General features: G+C 47.3%; 1 protein-coding gene across 1 annotated transcript in view; it reads left to right on the forward strand.

Annotated features, from left to right (window-relative positions):
- Window positions 1-14,785, forward strand: part of TDRD9 (tudor domain containing 9) — a 114,757-nt gene that overhangs the window by 88,005 nt on the left and 11,967 nt on the right. Inside the window, exons 25-32 of the mRNA XM_034642919.1 lie at window positions 951-1,062; window positions 2,033-2,245; window positions 2,742-2,831; window positions 3,970-4,230; window positions 5,354-5,509; window positions 6,535-6,605; window positions 7,735-7,844; window positions 8,365-8,461. Coding sequence (XP_034498810.1) covers window positions 951-1,062; window positions 2,033-2,245; window positions 2,742-2,831; window positions 3,970-4,230; window positions 5,354-5,509; window positions 6,535-6,605; window positions 7,735-7,844; window positions 8,365-8,461 — 1,110 coding nt within the window. The remainder of the gene's footprint in view (window positions 1-950; window positions 1,063-2,032; window positions 2,246-2,741; window positions 2,832-3,969; window positions 4,231-5,353; window positions 5,510-6,534; window positions 6,606-7,734; window positions 7,845-8,364; window positions 8,462-14,785) is intronic.

The raw sequence follows: 14,785 nt of genomic DNA on the forward strand, positions 1-14,785 counted from the left end.
ACACTTGCCACTTGGCAGCTGCCATTGGACATGTGGATTTTCTCTTGGACCAAATTAAATCACCATTCAGGATTTGTAACGGATCCCTTTGCCTTTTGGTCACACTTTCCGAGTACCATGTGCAGGAATTCTCAATCATCCTTTCTTATTTGTGATCTTTTTAATTCCGTGAGGAACTTGACAGGAATTTGGGGGAATCGGTAAGAAAGGGAGAAATGTCCCACTGAGTCTCATCCTGTGGGGGAGGTTTCGATTCTGAGACTCTGGGGGTGCAGTGGATTAGGTCTGTAACACAGGGAGGATCTTTCCTGAGGCACTCTTACTTCAGAAATGGGTCTGAAAGTTGGGGAGAGAGTTGGGTCAGGATCTCTTGTATAATTCTTCCTCTTCATCTTAGAATAAAAGCATTAGGAAAGGGACATTTTGTTTTTATCAAATTTGTATTTCATATTCTCAAAACTTCAGCATTTACTATCTTATTGTTCTAAGGCTTAATGATAACTCCTTGGTTTATTAGAAAATCATGTTTGTCTTTTCTAACAGCATTGAACTGGACTTGGATTCTGGTACTTTTGGAAAGGTCAGAGTCACCTCTGAAGCCAGAAATTAGGAAACATTGCAGGTCTTAGATTTAGAATGTGTACCCTTAAAAGTCAATCTGTAAGAGTCTTGACCTTTAGAATCTATTCTTTTTTTTTTTTTTAAAGAATCTATTCTTGAAAGGTAGTGTGTAACTCTTGGCATGCACAGCCCTCCAGGGTAGCTCAGGAAGCCGTCAGGAGCTCAAATTTGAGATGAAATCAAATTAGTCCTCTCCGGCCAGGTATTTTATTAAAATGTTCTTTTCTTGTATAAGCAGTGGTATAGTTGGGGCAATAACTTCACATATGGAAGTACATTTTCTTTGTAATACCTGACTTTGTTTTTCTTCTTTAAATCACATTACCTAGGGTGAATGTGGACTTCCAGAAGCAGACTGTAGATCCCATGCAAGTCTCATTTAACACGTTAGACAGATCCCGGACAATCACAGATCTCCTCCTAACAATTGATGTCACAGAGGTGAGATGGCGTGTTGAATCATTAGAGCTTTTCTGTCTTCTTCACCTAGAATTGTCATGTTATGGACATGAAATAGTACACGTACACACCTGCTCACACACACAGCCCCTGAACCTTAGTGACCTAGCGAATGCGGGTGGGTTCGAATTACTGTACTTGTTAAATTGAAATGTGGCTACAACACAAAGTGAAGCACAAATACTCCTTCTAGAATCAAAGTGTAATTTTAAAAGGTTAGGTACCTTTTAAAATGCTAAAACATTAATTTCGGCAGCATGGTAGACGTGAACGTTTAGTTGGCATGGTGATGGATGGTGTGCGATTCAGTTTATGTCAGCAAAGCGGCATCAGCGTCATTACTCTTTAAGGCGTGGTTTTTACTTCTTCACATAAAATGTCCGTGGAAGTACATACCTGCTGCCTGGTAAATCTGTGACTGTGCTCACCAGGAGACTTCACACAGAATCTTGGACTCCGGACCGACTGGGAAACTGCAGCCGGCATGGGTCCATGAGGCAGCCTGGCAGTATGGGCGGGAGGTGCTCAGTGAGGCCCTTTTCCATGGAACACCCGCTTCTCCTTCTCCCACTTGTCACTGCTCTTTCAGGGGCTGCGTTCACTCCAGACCCGCCCTCGCTGCCCTTGAGCGCGCCTGCACTCTGTGGGCTGGGCTTACGTCCTCGGGCCCCATCACAAGTAAAACAGTCTAGCCTCCTGTGCCTTCTCAAGCCTTTCATGTGTTAGGGTGCTGACGAATCTCGAACCTCTGAGAGAGAGGTCTGGGACACACGTTTCCTCACTGTAGGTGACCAGGGAGCCCCCTTGTTCACCTGTACAATTACTTCAGTTCCAGGGAATCCAGTTTGTGAAGTGTAGTATCGAATGTCAGCCCTGCAGTGTGAGCTTATGATAACCTTGACATAGAAATCCTTTCTAGATCTCATCTCTGCTCCTTTTCCTCCTTTTTTAGGTCGTTGAGGTGGGACACTTTTGGGGATATAGGATCGATGAAAAAAACTCAAGGATTCTGAAAAAACTTACCGCTGAAATAAACCAACTACAGTTGGTGCCCTTGCCCGTCCACCCACACCCAGACTTGGTCTGTCTGGCTCCTTTTGCTGATTTTGATAAAGAAAGCTACTTCAGAGCTCAAATCCTTTATGTCTCTGGGAATTCCGCCGAGGTATGTGCTTCTTTGTAACTAATCACTCAGAGGGAAATGCGACAAACTTGTAGCAGTTTACAGAAAACCTTTTCTGATTTTAAGTGGAAATTAAATGTAAAATCATTTCAGTTAGAAAAGTAGCCTTGTAAAAAGTTACTTCCCTCAGCGCTGTGTGGATTTTATTTTATTTTTTTTACAGATTTTATTTATTTATTTATTTGTCAGAGACAGCCAGCGAGAGAGGGAACACAAGCAGGGGGCATGGGAGAGGAAGAAGCAGGCTCCTAGCTGAGGAGCCTGACGTGGGGCTCGATCCCAGAACGCTGGGAGCACACCCTGAGCCGAAGGCAGATGCTTAACGACTGCGCCACCCAGGCGCCCCGCTGTGTGGATTTTAGCTGCTGTCGTAAGACTGCTAGATTCTGGAGCTAGAGTAGATTCTTGTGTGGCCACTGGTTGGGCGGCGCATGATGTCTGACCCCGCATTCAAGTGTGTCCTTTCCCCGTTCTCTAGGTGTTCTTTGTGGACTATGGTAACAGATCTCAAGTAGATCTGGATCTTTTAATGGAGATTCCCTGTCAACTTCTCGAACTCCCGTTTCAGGTAAGGCAGGAACCTGCTGCGCTGGGAAGCTGTAAGCTAGAAAGGCTTCTTGAGGTCACACAGGCTGCCCGCAGCCCACGGAGAGGAGCCAGGTCCCTGAGTGGGAAGGGACTTGCTTGGTCACACAGGCCAAATTTGATTTCTGCTTTTTTCCAAAAATGTATTGCCACAGATATTTTTGTCAGTATTGCTTGTGGAGTGAGTTAAAATACATGGAGGGTGATTTCACACTTAGCAAAAAAGTAGCTGTTTGATTGAAGTAACTTAATTTCAGATACTGTTTCCGAGGTTTTTGGTTGTGTTGTAAACAGCTAGAACCTGGGTGGGCCAGACTCACCTGCGTGCTTCAGTGGGTACAGAAGCAGTCCAGAAGGCAGCCCAAACTCCTGTTTGGGTTGAAAAGCAACATCAGATTTCTTACCTATGAAATCCTCATTTTGTATGTGAACCCCTCCCCCCCCAAATTGTTTTTTATTTTTAAATACAATCATTTACTTATTTTTGTTGGAGTCTAGTTGACACAGAATACATCGGTAGTTTCAGATGTACAACCTCCTGATTCCACAGCTCTGTCCCTTGTGCGGTGCTCACGCAGGCGTAGCTGCCGTCTGTGACCATACGACACGAGCGCAATACCGCTGACTCCGTTCCTCGTGCTGTCACCTCTTTCTCCTGTGACTCGTTCCTCCATCACTGGAAGCCTGTGTTCCTTATGCCTCTTCACCCATGTTGCCCACCCTGCACCCCCTCCCCTCTGGCAGCCCACTTTGTATTTATGGGTCTGTCTCTGCTTTTTGCTTGTTTATTTCTTTTGTTTTTTAGATTCCACATACAAGGGAAATCATATGGTATTTGTCTTTCTCAGTGTGACTGGTTTCACTTAGCGTAATATTCTCTAGCTCCATTCATGTTGTTGCAAATGGCAAGATCACATCCTTTTTGATGGCTGAGTAACATTGCATTGTGTGTCTACCCCACGTCTTCCTTATCCACTTATCTGTTAATGGACTAAAATGTTTCTAGTAGGATTTTTATGAGAACGTTGGTGAAGATCCATGTTCACGGCCACATTTCAGCAGTTTTTGGGGTGTTTCCCTCATTTATAAAGCTGGTTCAACCCTGCTCTTCTGTCCTGTAGGCTTTGGAATTTAAGATTTGCAAAATGCGCCCCTCTGCAAAGTCTCTTGTGTGTGGCGAGCACTGGAGTGGTGGGGCCAGCCAGCGGTTCACCTCCCTGGTGAGTGGCTGCGCTCTCCTCGTCAGGGTCTTCTCTGTCGTGCACAGCGTCCTGCACGTGGACGTGTACCGCTACTCTGGGGCCCAGGATGCCATCAACATAAGAGATGTCCTCATCAAGGAGGGCTACGCTGAGCTCGCGGAGGAGCCCTATGAGTCCAAGGTACGCGACTTCGTCTTTACTGTCAGAGCGCGTGTGGCCGCGTGCACGTCCGCACGCGCATGTGTATGTGTGTGTGTGTTTGTGGGGGGGCAGTGGAGAAGCGGGGTGCCATTTTCCTCTCCCAGGATGCTGACGGAGTCATAGCTAGATCGTGTTTGTGGTACATTTTAAATGCGTTCTGGGTTTCTTTGACACTAAATTATGGTGACTGGGTGTTGCTTTTGTTGGTTTCCTTTTATTAGGCTATTTTTTTCTTTTTAGAATGAAAATTAGATGTAAAAATGTTCTTTATTTGTGGAATTGTTTTTTCTGTAATGGATTCCAAGATTTAGTTCCCTAATGAAAACAATTAATATTTGTTTCAAGTGTTTCACATATTTCAAAATGATTTTCAATTATTTCTTTCAAAATCAGTTCTGAAGCTATTTTTCTTTGAAGGTTTCAGAGATGCCACGTTTGAGTCAGATGTTGAAGGCCACGTATTTTCCTTCTGTGCTTTCTGCTGACAATGAAGGGGGCTGGGGTGCGGGAAAGGGGAAACGGGCAACAGAATGGTAGCCAGAGAGCCGGCTGGACTTTCTATTTCCATGTGTGAGAAACTCTTTTGGGATTCTGGTCGTGTTCCTGGTGTGGAACAGAAGTTTTGTGTACAGAAAGTTCTTTTTAAGAGCTGTTTTTCACTCTCTTCAATTTCCTGATGACTGAAAGGTAGTAAAAGCTGATGAATTGAGCCTTTTTTTTTTTTAAAGATGATTTATTTGAGTGAGAGTGTAAAGCCAGGGGGGAGCAGCAGAGGCAGAGGGAGAAGCAGACTCCCCGCTGAGCAGGGAGCCCGATGTGGGACTCGATCCCAGGACCCCGGGATCGTGACCTGAGCTGAAGGCAGATTCTTAACTGAGACACCCAGGTGCCCTGGTGAATTGAGCCTTAAATGAATCCTTTCTTACTTCTTGTGTTTGAGTTTTAAAATGCCCTTACTCGATAAAATTTTCTCCTGACCTTAGTGACCTAGTAATAAGCTAAGAGTAAGGTCACGCCTGTGAAATACTTTGATTAGTTTAGAATAAAGTACTTGTAATACAGTTTTTCTCTTACCAAAATGACCTTTGCTTATTCTGCTCAGCAAAGCCACGAAGCTCTCAAGGGTCTCTTCTACAAGTCTGTAGAGAACATGGCAGACTTGTCTACATCGTCTCCCATGAAGAATGATGAAAAATACCTGATCCGGGTTTTGTTAGAGAGCTTTTCTTCTAATAAACTGGGCGCCCCCAACTGCAAGGTAATTTATAGGAGCTGTTTTAAAAAAACAATTTAAAATTTATGGAACATAAGAAGTAGGAAGATCGGTAGGAGAAGAAAGGGAAGAAGAAAGGGGGGGTAAACAGAAGGGGGAATGAACCATGAGAGACTAGGGACTCTGGGAAACAAACAGGGCTTCAGAGGGGAGGAGGTGGGGGAATGGGATAGGCTGGTGATGGGTAGTAAGGAGGGCACGTATTGCATGGTGCACTGGGTGTTATACGCAACTAATGAAGCATGGAACTTTACGTCAAAAACTAGGGATGTACTGTATGGTGACTAACATAATATTATAAAAAAATATTTAAAAAAATAAATAAAAACTTGAAAAAAATGTAAAAAAAATAAAATTTAAAATCATTTTACGTTTATATGCTGAGTCTTAACTAGTAGTCATGATGGGCTTTTGTATCCTGGTCAGTGTTGGTACTTTTTTCACAGTGGCACCTATCTTAGTAAGGGAAAGACCTGGGGTCTAGTGTGGAGAAATGCTTAGACTAGTTCTTTTGTTTAAACCAGCCTTTCCAAAGGCGACCTGTGCTTGTTTACCCAGTTGAAGGAAGCAGTGTGTGGGCTGTTGAGAACCAGGCCCACCGCAGAGGCCGCCCCAGCCCTGGCCGGCAGTGGAGTCGGTGCACCTGCCTGTTTCGGAGAAGAGGCTGCCGTGTGCCGTCACCCTGGTGGGGGGCTCCCCTCTCACCACCCCAGCCTGTGGCCCAGTGTTCTCAGTGCTCCCTACTCGGTCGGATTAGTCTGATGCAATGAAAAGAAGAACACTTCTACTGAAGTGTTTGGCAGTATTTCCTTTTTTTGGCCAAACTCCTCTTATCTATCAATCCCAGAAAAGCACCAGAAGGCATTTTTTTCCCACTGCATCTTGAAGGTGTTATAATTGAGGGGTAGCTGTTTTCTTTTTCAAAACATGAGCTAATGTTTGGATTTTTAAAATGTATATTAAGTGATTACTTGCCCATCGGTAACATTTTTCATGTTTTTTATCTACAGGCAATACTTCATGGGCCTTTTAACCCCTATGAATTGAAGTGTCATAGTTTGACCAGAATATCCAAGTTCAGGTATGAGTAACTTAGATTCCCCATGGATTTCTTTTTTCTCTGCTCCTCTATTTACAGAGCTTAACAGAAACTAATCTTTCTTTAAATTGTTGAAACGTTCCCTTTTCCGGCTCCTTCTCATTCTTCTCCTGGCTCCAAATCTGAGATATTCTTTCTCTCTTATATGAAAGTCATTCTGTGTAAGACATTCTTGAATATCTTCCAACAAGGGCCTCATTTTTTCTGTTCTTATTATAATTGATTTTCATTCAGCAAACCTGTGAATGCTTCCTGTGTTTGGGAACGGTGTGTAGTTTGAGGGGAACAACAGCAATCAAAATATACTCAGTGTGGGGCGCCTGGGTGGCACAGCGGTTAAGCGTCTGCCTCCAGCTCAGGGCGTGATCCCGGCGTTATGGGATCGAGCCCCACGTCAGGCTCCTCAGCTATGAGCCTGCTTCTTCCTCTCCCACTCCCCCTGCTTGTGTTCCCTCTCTCGCTGGCTGTCTCTATCTCTGTCAAATAAATAAATAAATAATCTTTAAAAAAAAATATACTCAGTGTGATCCCCAAAATTGTGTGTCCAGTGGGGATGATATGCAAGGGAAAATGGGTCCTCAGAAGAAGGGTTGATGAGGCTCCTGAACATTATGAAAGCCTCTCGAGGGGCCCCTGAGCACACTCAGGCCGTGAAAGGCCATGGAGGTTTCCAGAGAGACCTGAGAAGTGCAACGGAGTTGGCCAAGGTCAGTGAGCTGAGAGGTGAAGGCTAGCCGAAGGGCGTTCCTCAGCGTGGGCCTTGGCCTCAGTTCGACTTTGCCCCACGGAATGAGCGTGGTGAGGTTGGAGAGTGGGTGGGAAGCAGAGGGGCTGCAGAGCTGCAGTCTGGGGCAGAGGTAGCGGTTTGGGCATAGTCAGTGTGTGGGTGGTGCTCGAGGCCTGGGAGCGGGAAAGAGCTGAGGGTGGAGAAGTGCTGGTCCCGGATGGAGAGAGGGGGCACAAAGGATGCTGGGATGTTCAACAGCTTCCACCTGTTGAGCACGGCGCTTGTGTGTTTGACCGTGTCTTGGACCGTGTCAGCTGCGGGTTGGACATCGCATGTTGCCTTGCGGGTGGATCGGCCTCCGTCTCATGACGATGCCCTTTTCAGATGTGTTTGGATCGAGAAGGAAAGCATCAACTCCGTGATCATCAGCGATGCCCCTGAGGACCTTCACCAGAGGATGCTGGTTGCAGCTTCCCTCTCCATCAACGCGACGGGTGAGTCGGGCTGTGGGCCCTCGTCATCCGCTCTGTCTCCCCCCTTCTCCGTTACTAGGAATGATTTATCCTATAATTAGGAAACACATTTATGTGCCTGTGCTGTATTTTCAGGTCATTTTCTGAGTTCATTGGCTGATAAAAGTTTAAGAAATGGAGCACATCTCTTTTCCTTTTGTACAAGGGTGTGGGCATTGATTTCTTGATCAAGCATTTATTCTGTCGTACTTGTCTACCAAGTACAACAAATCGAGGTTCTTGGCCCTGGGACAAACCTGAAAGCCTGATGAAAGGAAAGAGTAACCACATAAATGTTGTTCCCGACAGGACAAAGGTTGCAGCATGCTGGCCAGGCGGATGCTGCCGGGTGCCATGGGATCGGACTCTAGGGGCACTTGGCTGTGGGGCTGAGCCCACGGGGACGGACTGTACAGAGGAGGGGGTGAGGAGTGTGCCAGGGGGGCACGCGACGTTCTGCAGAAGTCCATGCCTGACGTCGCCTTTGTTGACTGTCCAACAGGGTCCACCATGCTGCTGAGAGAGACCTCTCTGATGCCACACATTCCCGGCCTCCCGGCTCTCCTCAGCGCGCTGTTTGCACCAGTGATGGAGTTAAGGTTCGTCCACTCTGTCCAGGCTTTGTGAAATGAGAACCCAGCTGGGAGAAGTGGGCGCCTCTCCGCCCTCCTCCTTTGGGGGAGGAAACACCGAACAGCCGGCCACGGCACTCGTGGCTGCTTGTTGATCTTCCACGGGCTTCACTGTGGTTGAGGCGGCTCTGCTGTTACCGACATACCTATGCTTGGACTTAGTTCCGATGCAGACAGCATCACATGGGGGCTTGAGGAACAGCGGGGCCGGAGAGAGAAAATAGGAGCTGGGACTAGGCTCAGGATGGATACCGTGCTGATGGCTGTCCTGTCGTTAAGGGGCTGTGCAGGTGGCTCTCAGCTGTCAGCAGGCCGCCTTGGCAGTCCCACTGGTGATGGTGACCAGGAGGTAAGAAGGCTGACCGCTTTGCCCACTGCAGCCTTTTTGGTGCTGAGATGAAGCAGGAATTTGTCCTGAAGGCTTTAGCAAAGGGAACTGTGTGAGCAGGAATACAGCCCTTGACAGCATACTTGCCGTGGGGACATATGGTCTTTGTTTGATGTTCGGCGTGTGCAGAGCATTTATCCTTGGGGAGGCCCTGATGGGCTTCTGCAGAGGGGCGGCAGCTCCAGAGAAGCAAGGTCTGGTCTTGAGGAAGGCTCACGGCCCCCCTGAGAAGCGTGGCTGGCTGTGGGGCGGCCGGTGGCTGTGGCCCAGGCCTGCAGCTTGCTCAGCCCTCTCGCCACACGCCTCCGCAGAGTCCACTAGCACGGTCGCAGGTAGTGGGCATTTTCAGTGTAGAAAACGATGTGTATGGGGGTTTTTTTGCACTGAAAAGATGTGCTGCTTAGAAAAATCTGGATAAAGCTAAATGGGAAGAAACCTGATCATTTTTAAACATTTAGTGTACATATTTTCAGGATTATTACATAAATTTTTTGTTTTTAGGTTTTTGTGATACTACATCTTTTCCACAGATACAAGCATTTTCATATTATTATGACATCTCTGTAAATATCTATTAAAATAGAATTTATTAAAAATAGAATTTATTAAAATAAATAGAATATTAGAATATTAAAAGAAAATGGCATCAAATACCACTGAGTGGACATAAAATGGCTTTTATAAACACTGTCCTATTTTATTTATGTATGCATTTTTTTCTGACCCACTCTTGTCCTGAAAGGATTTAATACGCCTTTAAATGTTGGAATTGGGCTTCTCTCTCATTTTGCAATAATGATGTGATAAATTATCTTGACAGTATTTATCTTCTGAGTCCTCACAGGGGAGACAAACCTATAAAAACAGCACATTATGTGTGATTATCTAACGAGGAATGCTCCGTGTGGAAGTAGGGAGGCAATTCAGTGAATATGTGAACACAGAAATTCCTCACCGACTGCTCCTGACACTCTCCTTGTTTCTCTCACTACACTAAGATCCTGCTTAGACTTTTCTTTTAACTAGGATCTTTTGGAGGGTGTGTGTGACACGGTGTATTACTTTTATTTTTTATTTATTTTTTTTTTAATTTTTTTATTTATTCGACAGAGATAGAGACAGCCAGCGAGAGAGGGAACACAAGCAGGGGGAGTGGGAGAGGAAGAAGCAGGCTCATAGCAGAGGAACCTGATGTGGGGCTCGATCCCAGAACGCCGGGATCACGCCCTGAGCCGAAGGCAGACGCTTAACCGCTGTGCCACCCAGGTGCCCCACGGTGTATTACTTTTAAATCTCCAAAGTGCAAGCGGTTATGTTACAGAGACACTCAAGAAACATGGAAATAATTGGTATTTAAAATACTATCTTTCTAGAACAAAATAAGCTTACTAGGAGAAGGTTCTGTGTAAACAGGTGTAGTGCTTTGCACAGAGCCGATACTCTGAATTCTTTTTGTTGAGTTAAACGAGCCAGAGTGGGTAGTTTCTGTGACCACGTGGGTGACACTGGGTGGCCAGAGCCTCATCCAGGTGGTTCCCAAGAGGGGAAGATGGGGCCTGGCACTTTGTTGTCGCAAGTCTGCCTCTGATTAGTTGGGTGAGTTTTCTTTTAATTTGATGAGTCAGTAGGAGGCGTTATTTGAGGAGCTTTGGAGGGGTTTGACGTGGGCGAGCTCACTTCTATCACCCAAGGTCTGGGCCCAGCAGACCTTCAGGGCAGAGCAGCCGCCATGGCTGCCTGAGCGGCTTTCCCTTCTGGGCACGGCTCGGGGGCAGCTGTGGCTGGCAGGCCGCTGTTCCAACACAGAGCCCATGGCCTCTGGGTCAGCTCTGTCACTGTCCTGTCAAAATTGATGGCAAACTGAAGACCAGAAGGCAATTTTGCCACCTTCAGCACACCGTCTGCAGGGGTGTTGGCAGGGGGTGGTGCTGGCGATCCCCGCTAGCAAGTAGAGAGCTGCGAGGGGCCACGGCCCCGTCTGGCACCTGGGGACCACTGACCTGGCCACCGTTCCCGGCCCCTCCTCCGCACTTCTCGCTGCCTCTCTTTGCTTTCCGCCAGCCTGGGGGCAGGGCCTTGGTGGCTCTGCCCTCAAGAAGGACGCAGGTTTCCTGTCACAGTTGCCTCCAGCCGCCCTTCGGCATCCCGGTCCCAGGTGGGCTTCGCGTCCCCTGCTGCTCCTGCGGCCCCTGCCCCAGTGTGCTTCCCTGAACGTCTGCTTGTGTCCACTTCGGTGCCCTCAGTACTGTTGTTCCTGGCGAGGGCAGAATGCTCCATGGTAGCGAGCCTGGCGTCTGCAGGAAGGAGCAGAGGTCGGAGAGCAGCTTCTGCGAGGTGCGCTGCCATGGTGCCACCCTTGCCTCTCCCAGTGGCCGCCGGGTCTCAGGTCTTGCGGCTGGTGGGGAGGGACCACCAGTGGTTTCGGCCTGGCCGTTACGCAGGTCAGTGCTCCAGCTCTGGAAACGAGGGAGGTGGAATCTTCCAAAACAACAAAAGGCTCCGCTGGGCAAAACTGTTAAAAATTAATGGGAGTGGGTTAAAAAGGGAACTTGGACTTTGTTACTGTTTGTTCTAGTTAATTCGGCCGCATGACAGTTACTTCCAGCAGCCCTTTCGGTGCTGTGAGAGGAAGTCAGATGGGGCCCCCCAGGGACGGCTTGTCTCTGCTTCTCAGCCTCTGGATCTTCAGCAGGCGACCCCAACGGTGGCGACAGGGTGGAAATCAGGCCTTGGCTTCTCTGCTCACAGGTCAAGTGGTTGATTCAGGCCTCAGGCTGGAGGCCTCAGTTTCTGCTCTCGAGACTCACGAGGGCCTCCCTATGGGGCTCTGCATGGGCTCACTGGGGCTTCCTCAAGCATGGTGACTGGTGCCAGAGGTCAGCGTCTGAGAGAGAGCTGGGTGGAAGCTGAGTCCTCTTTTATGGCTAGCCTCAGAAGTGCCCCCGTCCCCCCCTAGACCCAGAGTGCGGGACCACAGACCCCATGTCACTGGAAAGTGTCCACTTTCCATTGTGAGAACGGCACGTAGGGTGGGAGCTACTGACCTCACCGTCTGTACAACATGCCTCCTATATGGTGACATATTGTCTGAATCGTTTGCGGTGTCGTCAAGTACTGGTCTTTAAAAAAATCTTGATCGAACTCTCATGTTTCAAAAGACTTAGAAAACTTGAGAATAAAGCAAAGGTGTCTTCAAATATTGGAAGTATGAGGTGATGGGAATGTGTGGTAAGAGGGGGCTCTCTCAGGTCTGGTGGTAAGCCTGTCGCCTCAGGTGCCCCTGGGCTTGCTCTCTGGCTTGCCACCTGCTGCCAGACCTGGGGCAGGACCTCCCGCCTCTGAGGTTTCCCCGTCTGTGAGGAAGGAGTGTTGCGGCTGTCGTGAGCTCACAGGCTTGTTGGGGGGGTGGTGGGGTCCCTGAGCTGTAGAGCTCTCAGCACAGCATCTGGGGCCGGGGCAGCCCCCTGTAGGGAGCGTCCATCCTACTCCAGTTGTTCCGGGCAGTGTCCCGGGGAGCAGCCTCAGCAGCGTTTGGAAATATCAGCAGACTTTTAACAAATACAGTTGTCCCTTGAACAACATAGCCTGCTGTTGATGGGAAGCCTTCCTGATAACCTAGAGTCAGTGAGCCTGTATCTTATATGTCATATGTACATTATACCGCATTCTTGTCGTCAAGCAACCTAGAGAAAAGAAATATTTTTTCAAAAGTTTCCAGAAATTTTCCACTGTATTCATTGAAAAGAATTCACGTATAACTGGAGCTGCATAGTTTATACCGGTGTTTTCGAAGGGTCAGCAGGACTTTGTAGGTTCCTACAATGCACACTGCGGAGTACTTAACAGAGCCTTTTTGTATGGAAGTTTCAGATTGACTAACACTGAACTTTTGAGGAAATACATTTCCTTCTTTGGCTCGTGTGGGGAATTCTAGATTATTAGCTTACAGCACAGGGTGCTCTTCGGTTGTATTTATTTAAACAGAGATGTTAGCTCTTCCAAGCATAGCAGCTGGCAGCTTACATAAACTTGAGTTCCTTTACGTAAGTTGTCTCAGAATGAACTATGTCCCTGGCATCCCCTTGGCTGTATCTTCATGGAACACACTTGGCTTTTGTTCCGTGATTTTGGCAGTTCTCCGTCAGAGTTTAAAATGTGTATTATAAAGGAAGTAAAAATATTTCTGTGGTCCTAATTACTACTGGGTTCACATGAGTTTTTAGGATGCCCAGAGAAGAATTAAAGCCAGTGCTTTGCTTAGCTTTGTTGATGAAAGGTATATTTTATTTTATTTTTTAAAGATTTCATTTATTTATTTGACAGAGAGAGAGAGACAGCCAGCGAGAGAGGGAACACAGGCAGGGGGAGTGGGAGAGGAAGAAGCAGGCTCCTAGCAGAGGAGCCCGATGTGGGGCTCGATCCCAGAATGCTGGGATCACGCCCTGAGCCGGAGGCAGACGCTTAACGACTGCGCCACCCAGGCACCCCTATTTTATTTTATTTTTTAAAGATTTTCTTTATTTATTTGACAGAGAGAGACAGCCAGCGAGAGAGGGAACACAGGCAGGGGGAGTGGGAGAGGAAGAAGCAGGCTCATAGCGGAGCAGGGAGCCCTGAGCTGAAGGCAGACGCTTAACGACTGAGCCACCCAGGCACCCCTGATGAAATGTTTAGAGCCAATGAGCAGAGAATTACTACCCTGGTGTGGGTCAGTTCAAGGCTAAATCTTTTGGGACTGTCCTTGTTGGTAAGTGTTGTTACCACATGTGAAGGACCCATGTTAGTGTCAGCAGCCATTAGTGAGGTGGATGTGATGGGGCATTTTATTAACCGTGATGAAAAACCGTCAGTCTTACTGTTGGTGACCTGGGGCTATTACCTCTTGAAAGATTTTCTATAAATTGAAATAATAGTAAATTATGTTCTATTGAAAATAACGGGAGCATATGATTTAAAAAGACAATTTGGTGACTGTTTTTGTAAAGCAGATGCTCGCCACCTCATTTATAAGCCTCAGTTCTGGCTCTCTTCTTTGAGTTTACTTAAAGTGGGGTTCTCTTTCATTTTCATGGAAGTGAAAAAGAAGTCTGTGTGTGTGTGTGTGTGTGTGTGTGTGTGTGTGTATCTTTAGGGCTGAGAAGAAAGCTCTGTTTTTGCCTAGATTATTTTCATCAAAACTTTCTTGATCTAGATTATGGGAAAAGGTCTGAGTTAAGAGTCAAAGAAAATTTGCAAAGTATTTTAAAAGGTATTAAGTATTAATATCTGTTCATTCATTTTATAATTATTTGTTGATCCTGTTCTGGGCTGTGGTGCTGGCATTTAAACTAATGCCTGGGACAGGAGAAGGAGCCTGGGGACAGAGGACTCTGGGGGCACGGGGCGGGGGGGGTGTGGGGAGGACAGTTTCCCCCTGGAGGAGCCTCACTGGCCTGTAGGGAAGCCAGAGGAGCTGGAGCCTGGTGCAGGGTTGGGGGAGGGGGGAGCACGTGGTTTGAAATGACATGGGGTAGCGAAGCAGAGACTGGATGCTCCATGGCTCAGAGTAGCTCAGGTTTTGCTCAAAATGCCACAGGAAACCACTGGAGGCCCTTAAGCAGGGGTGTGAGATGACTGGATTTGTTATGAAAACTAACACTCTGCTACGTGGGAACCAGACTCGAAGAAGCGGGAGTAGATGTGGGGAGGTGGGTCAGAAAGTAGTCTCATGAGTCCAGGTGAGAAGTGGCGGTGGCTTGGACCAGGCAAGTGGCAGCTGAGACGGAGAGGATCATCAGATTTAGGGAAACTTTGAATATGGAAGTGATAGGACACGGTGGTGGAGAGGAGCGGGCAGTTTTTTGTGAAATGAGGATGTAACGCTTTGTGTTGTATGTACGGTTGTTTCAGGATAGGAAGATGGG

This window comes from Ailuropoda melanoleuca, chromosome 14 (assembly GCF_002007445.2).
Source record: "Ailuropoda melanoleuca isolate Jingjing chromosome 14, ASM200744v2, whole genome shotgun sequence".
Classification (NCBI taxonomy): Eukaryota; Metazoa; Chordata; class Mammalia; order Carnivora; family Ursidae; genus Ailuropoda; species Ailuropoda melanoleuca.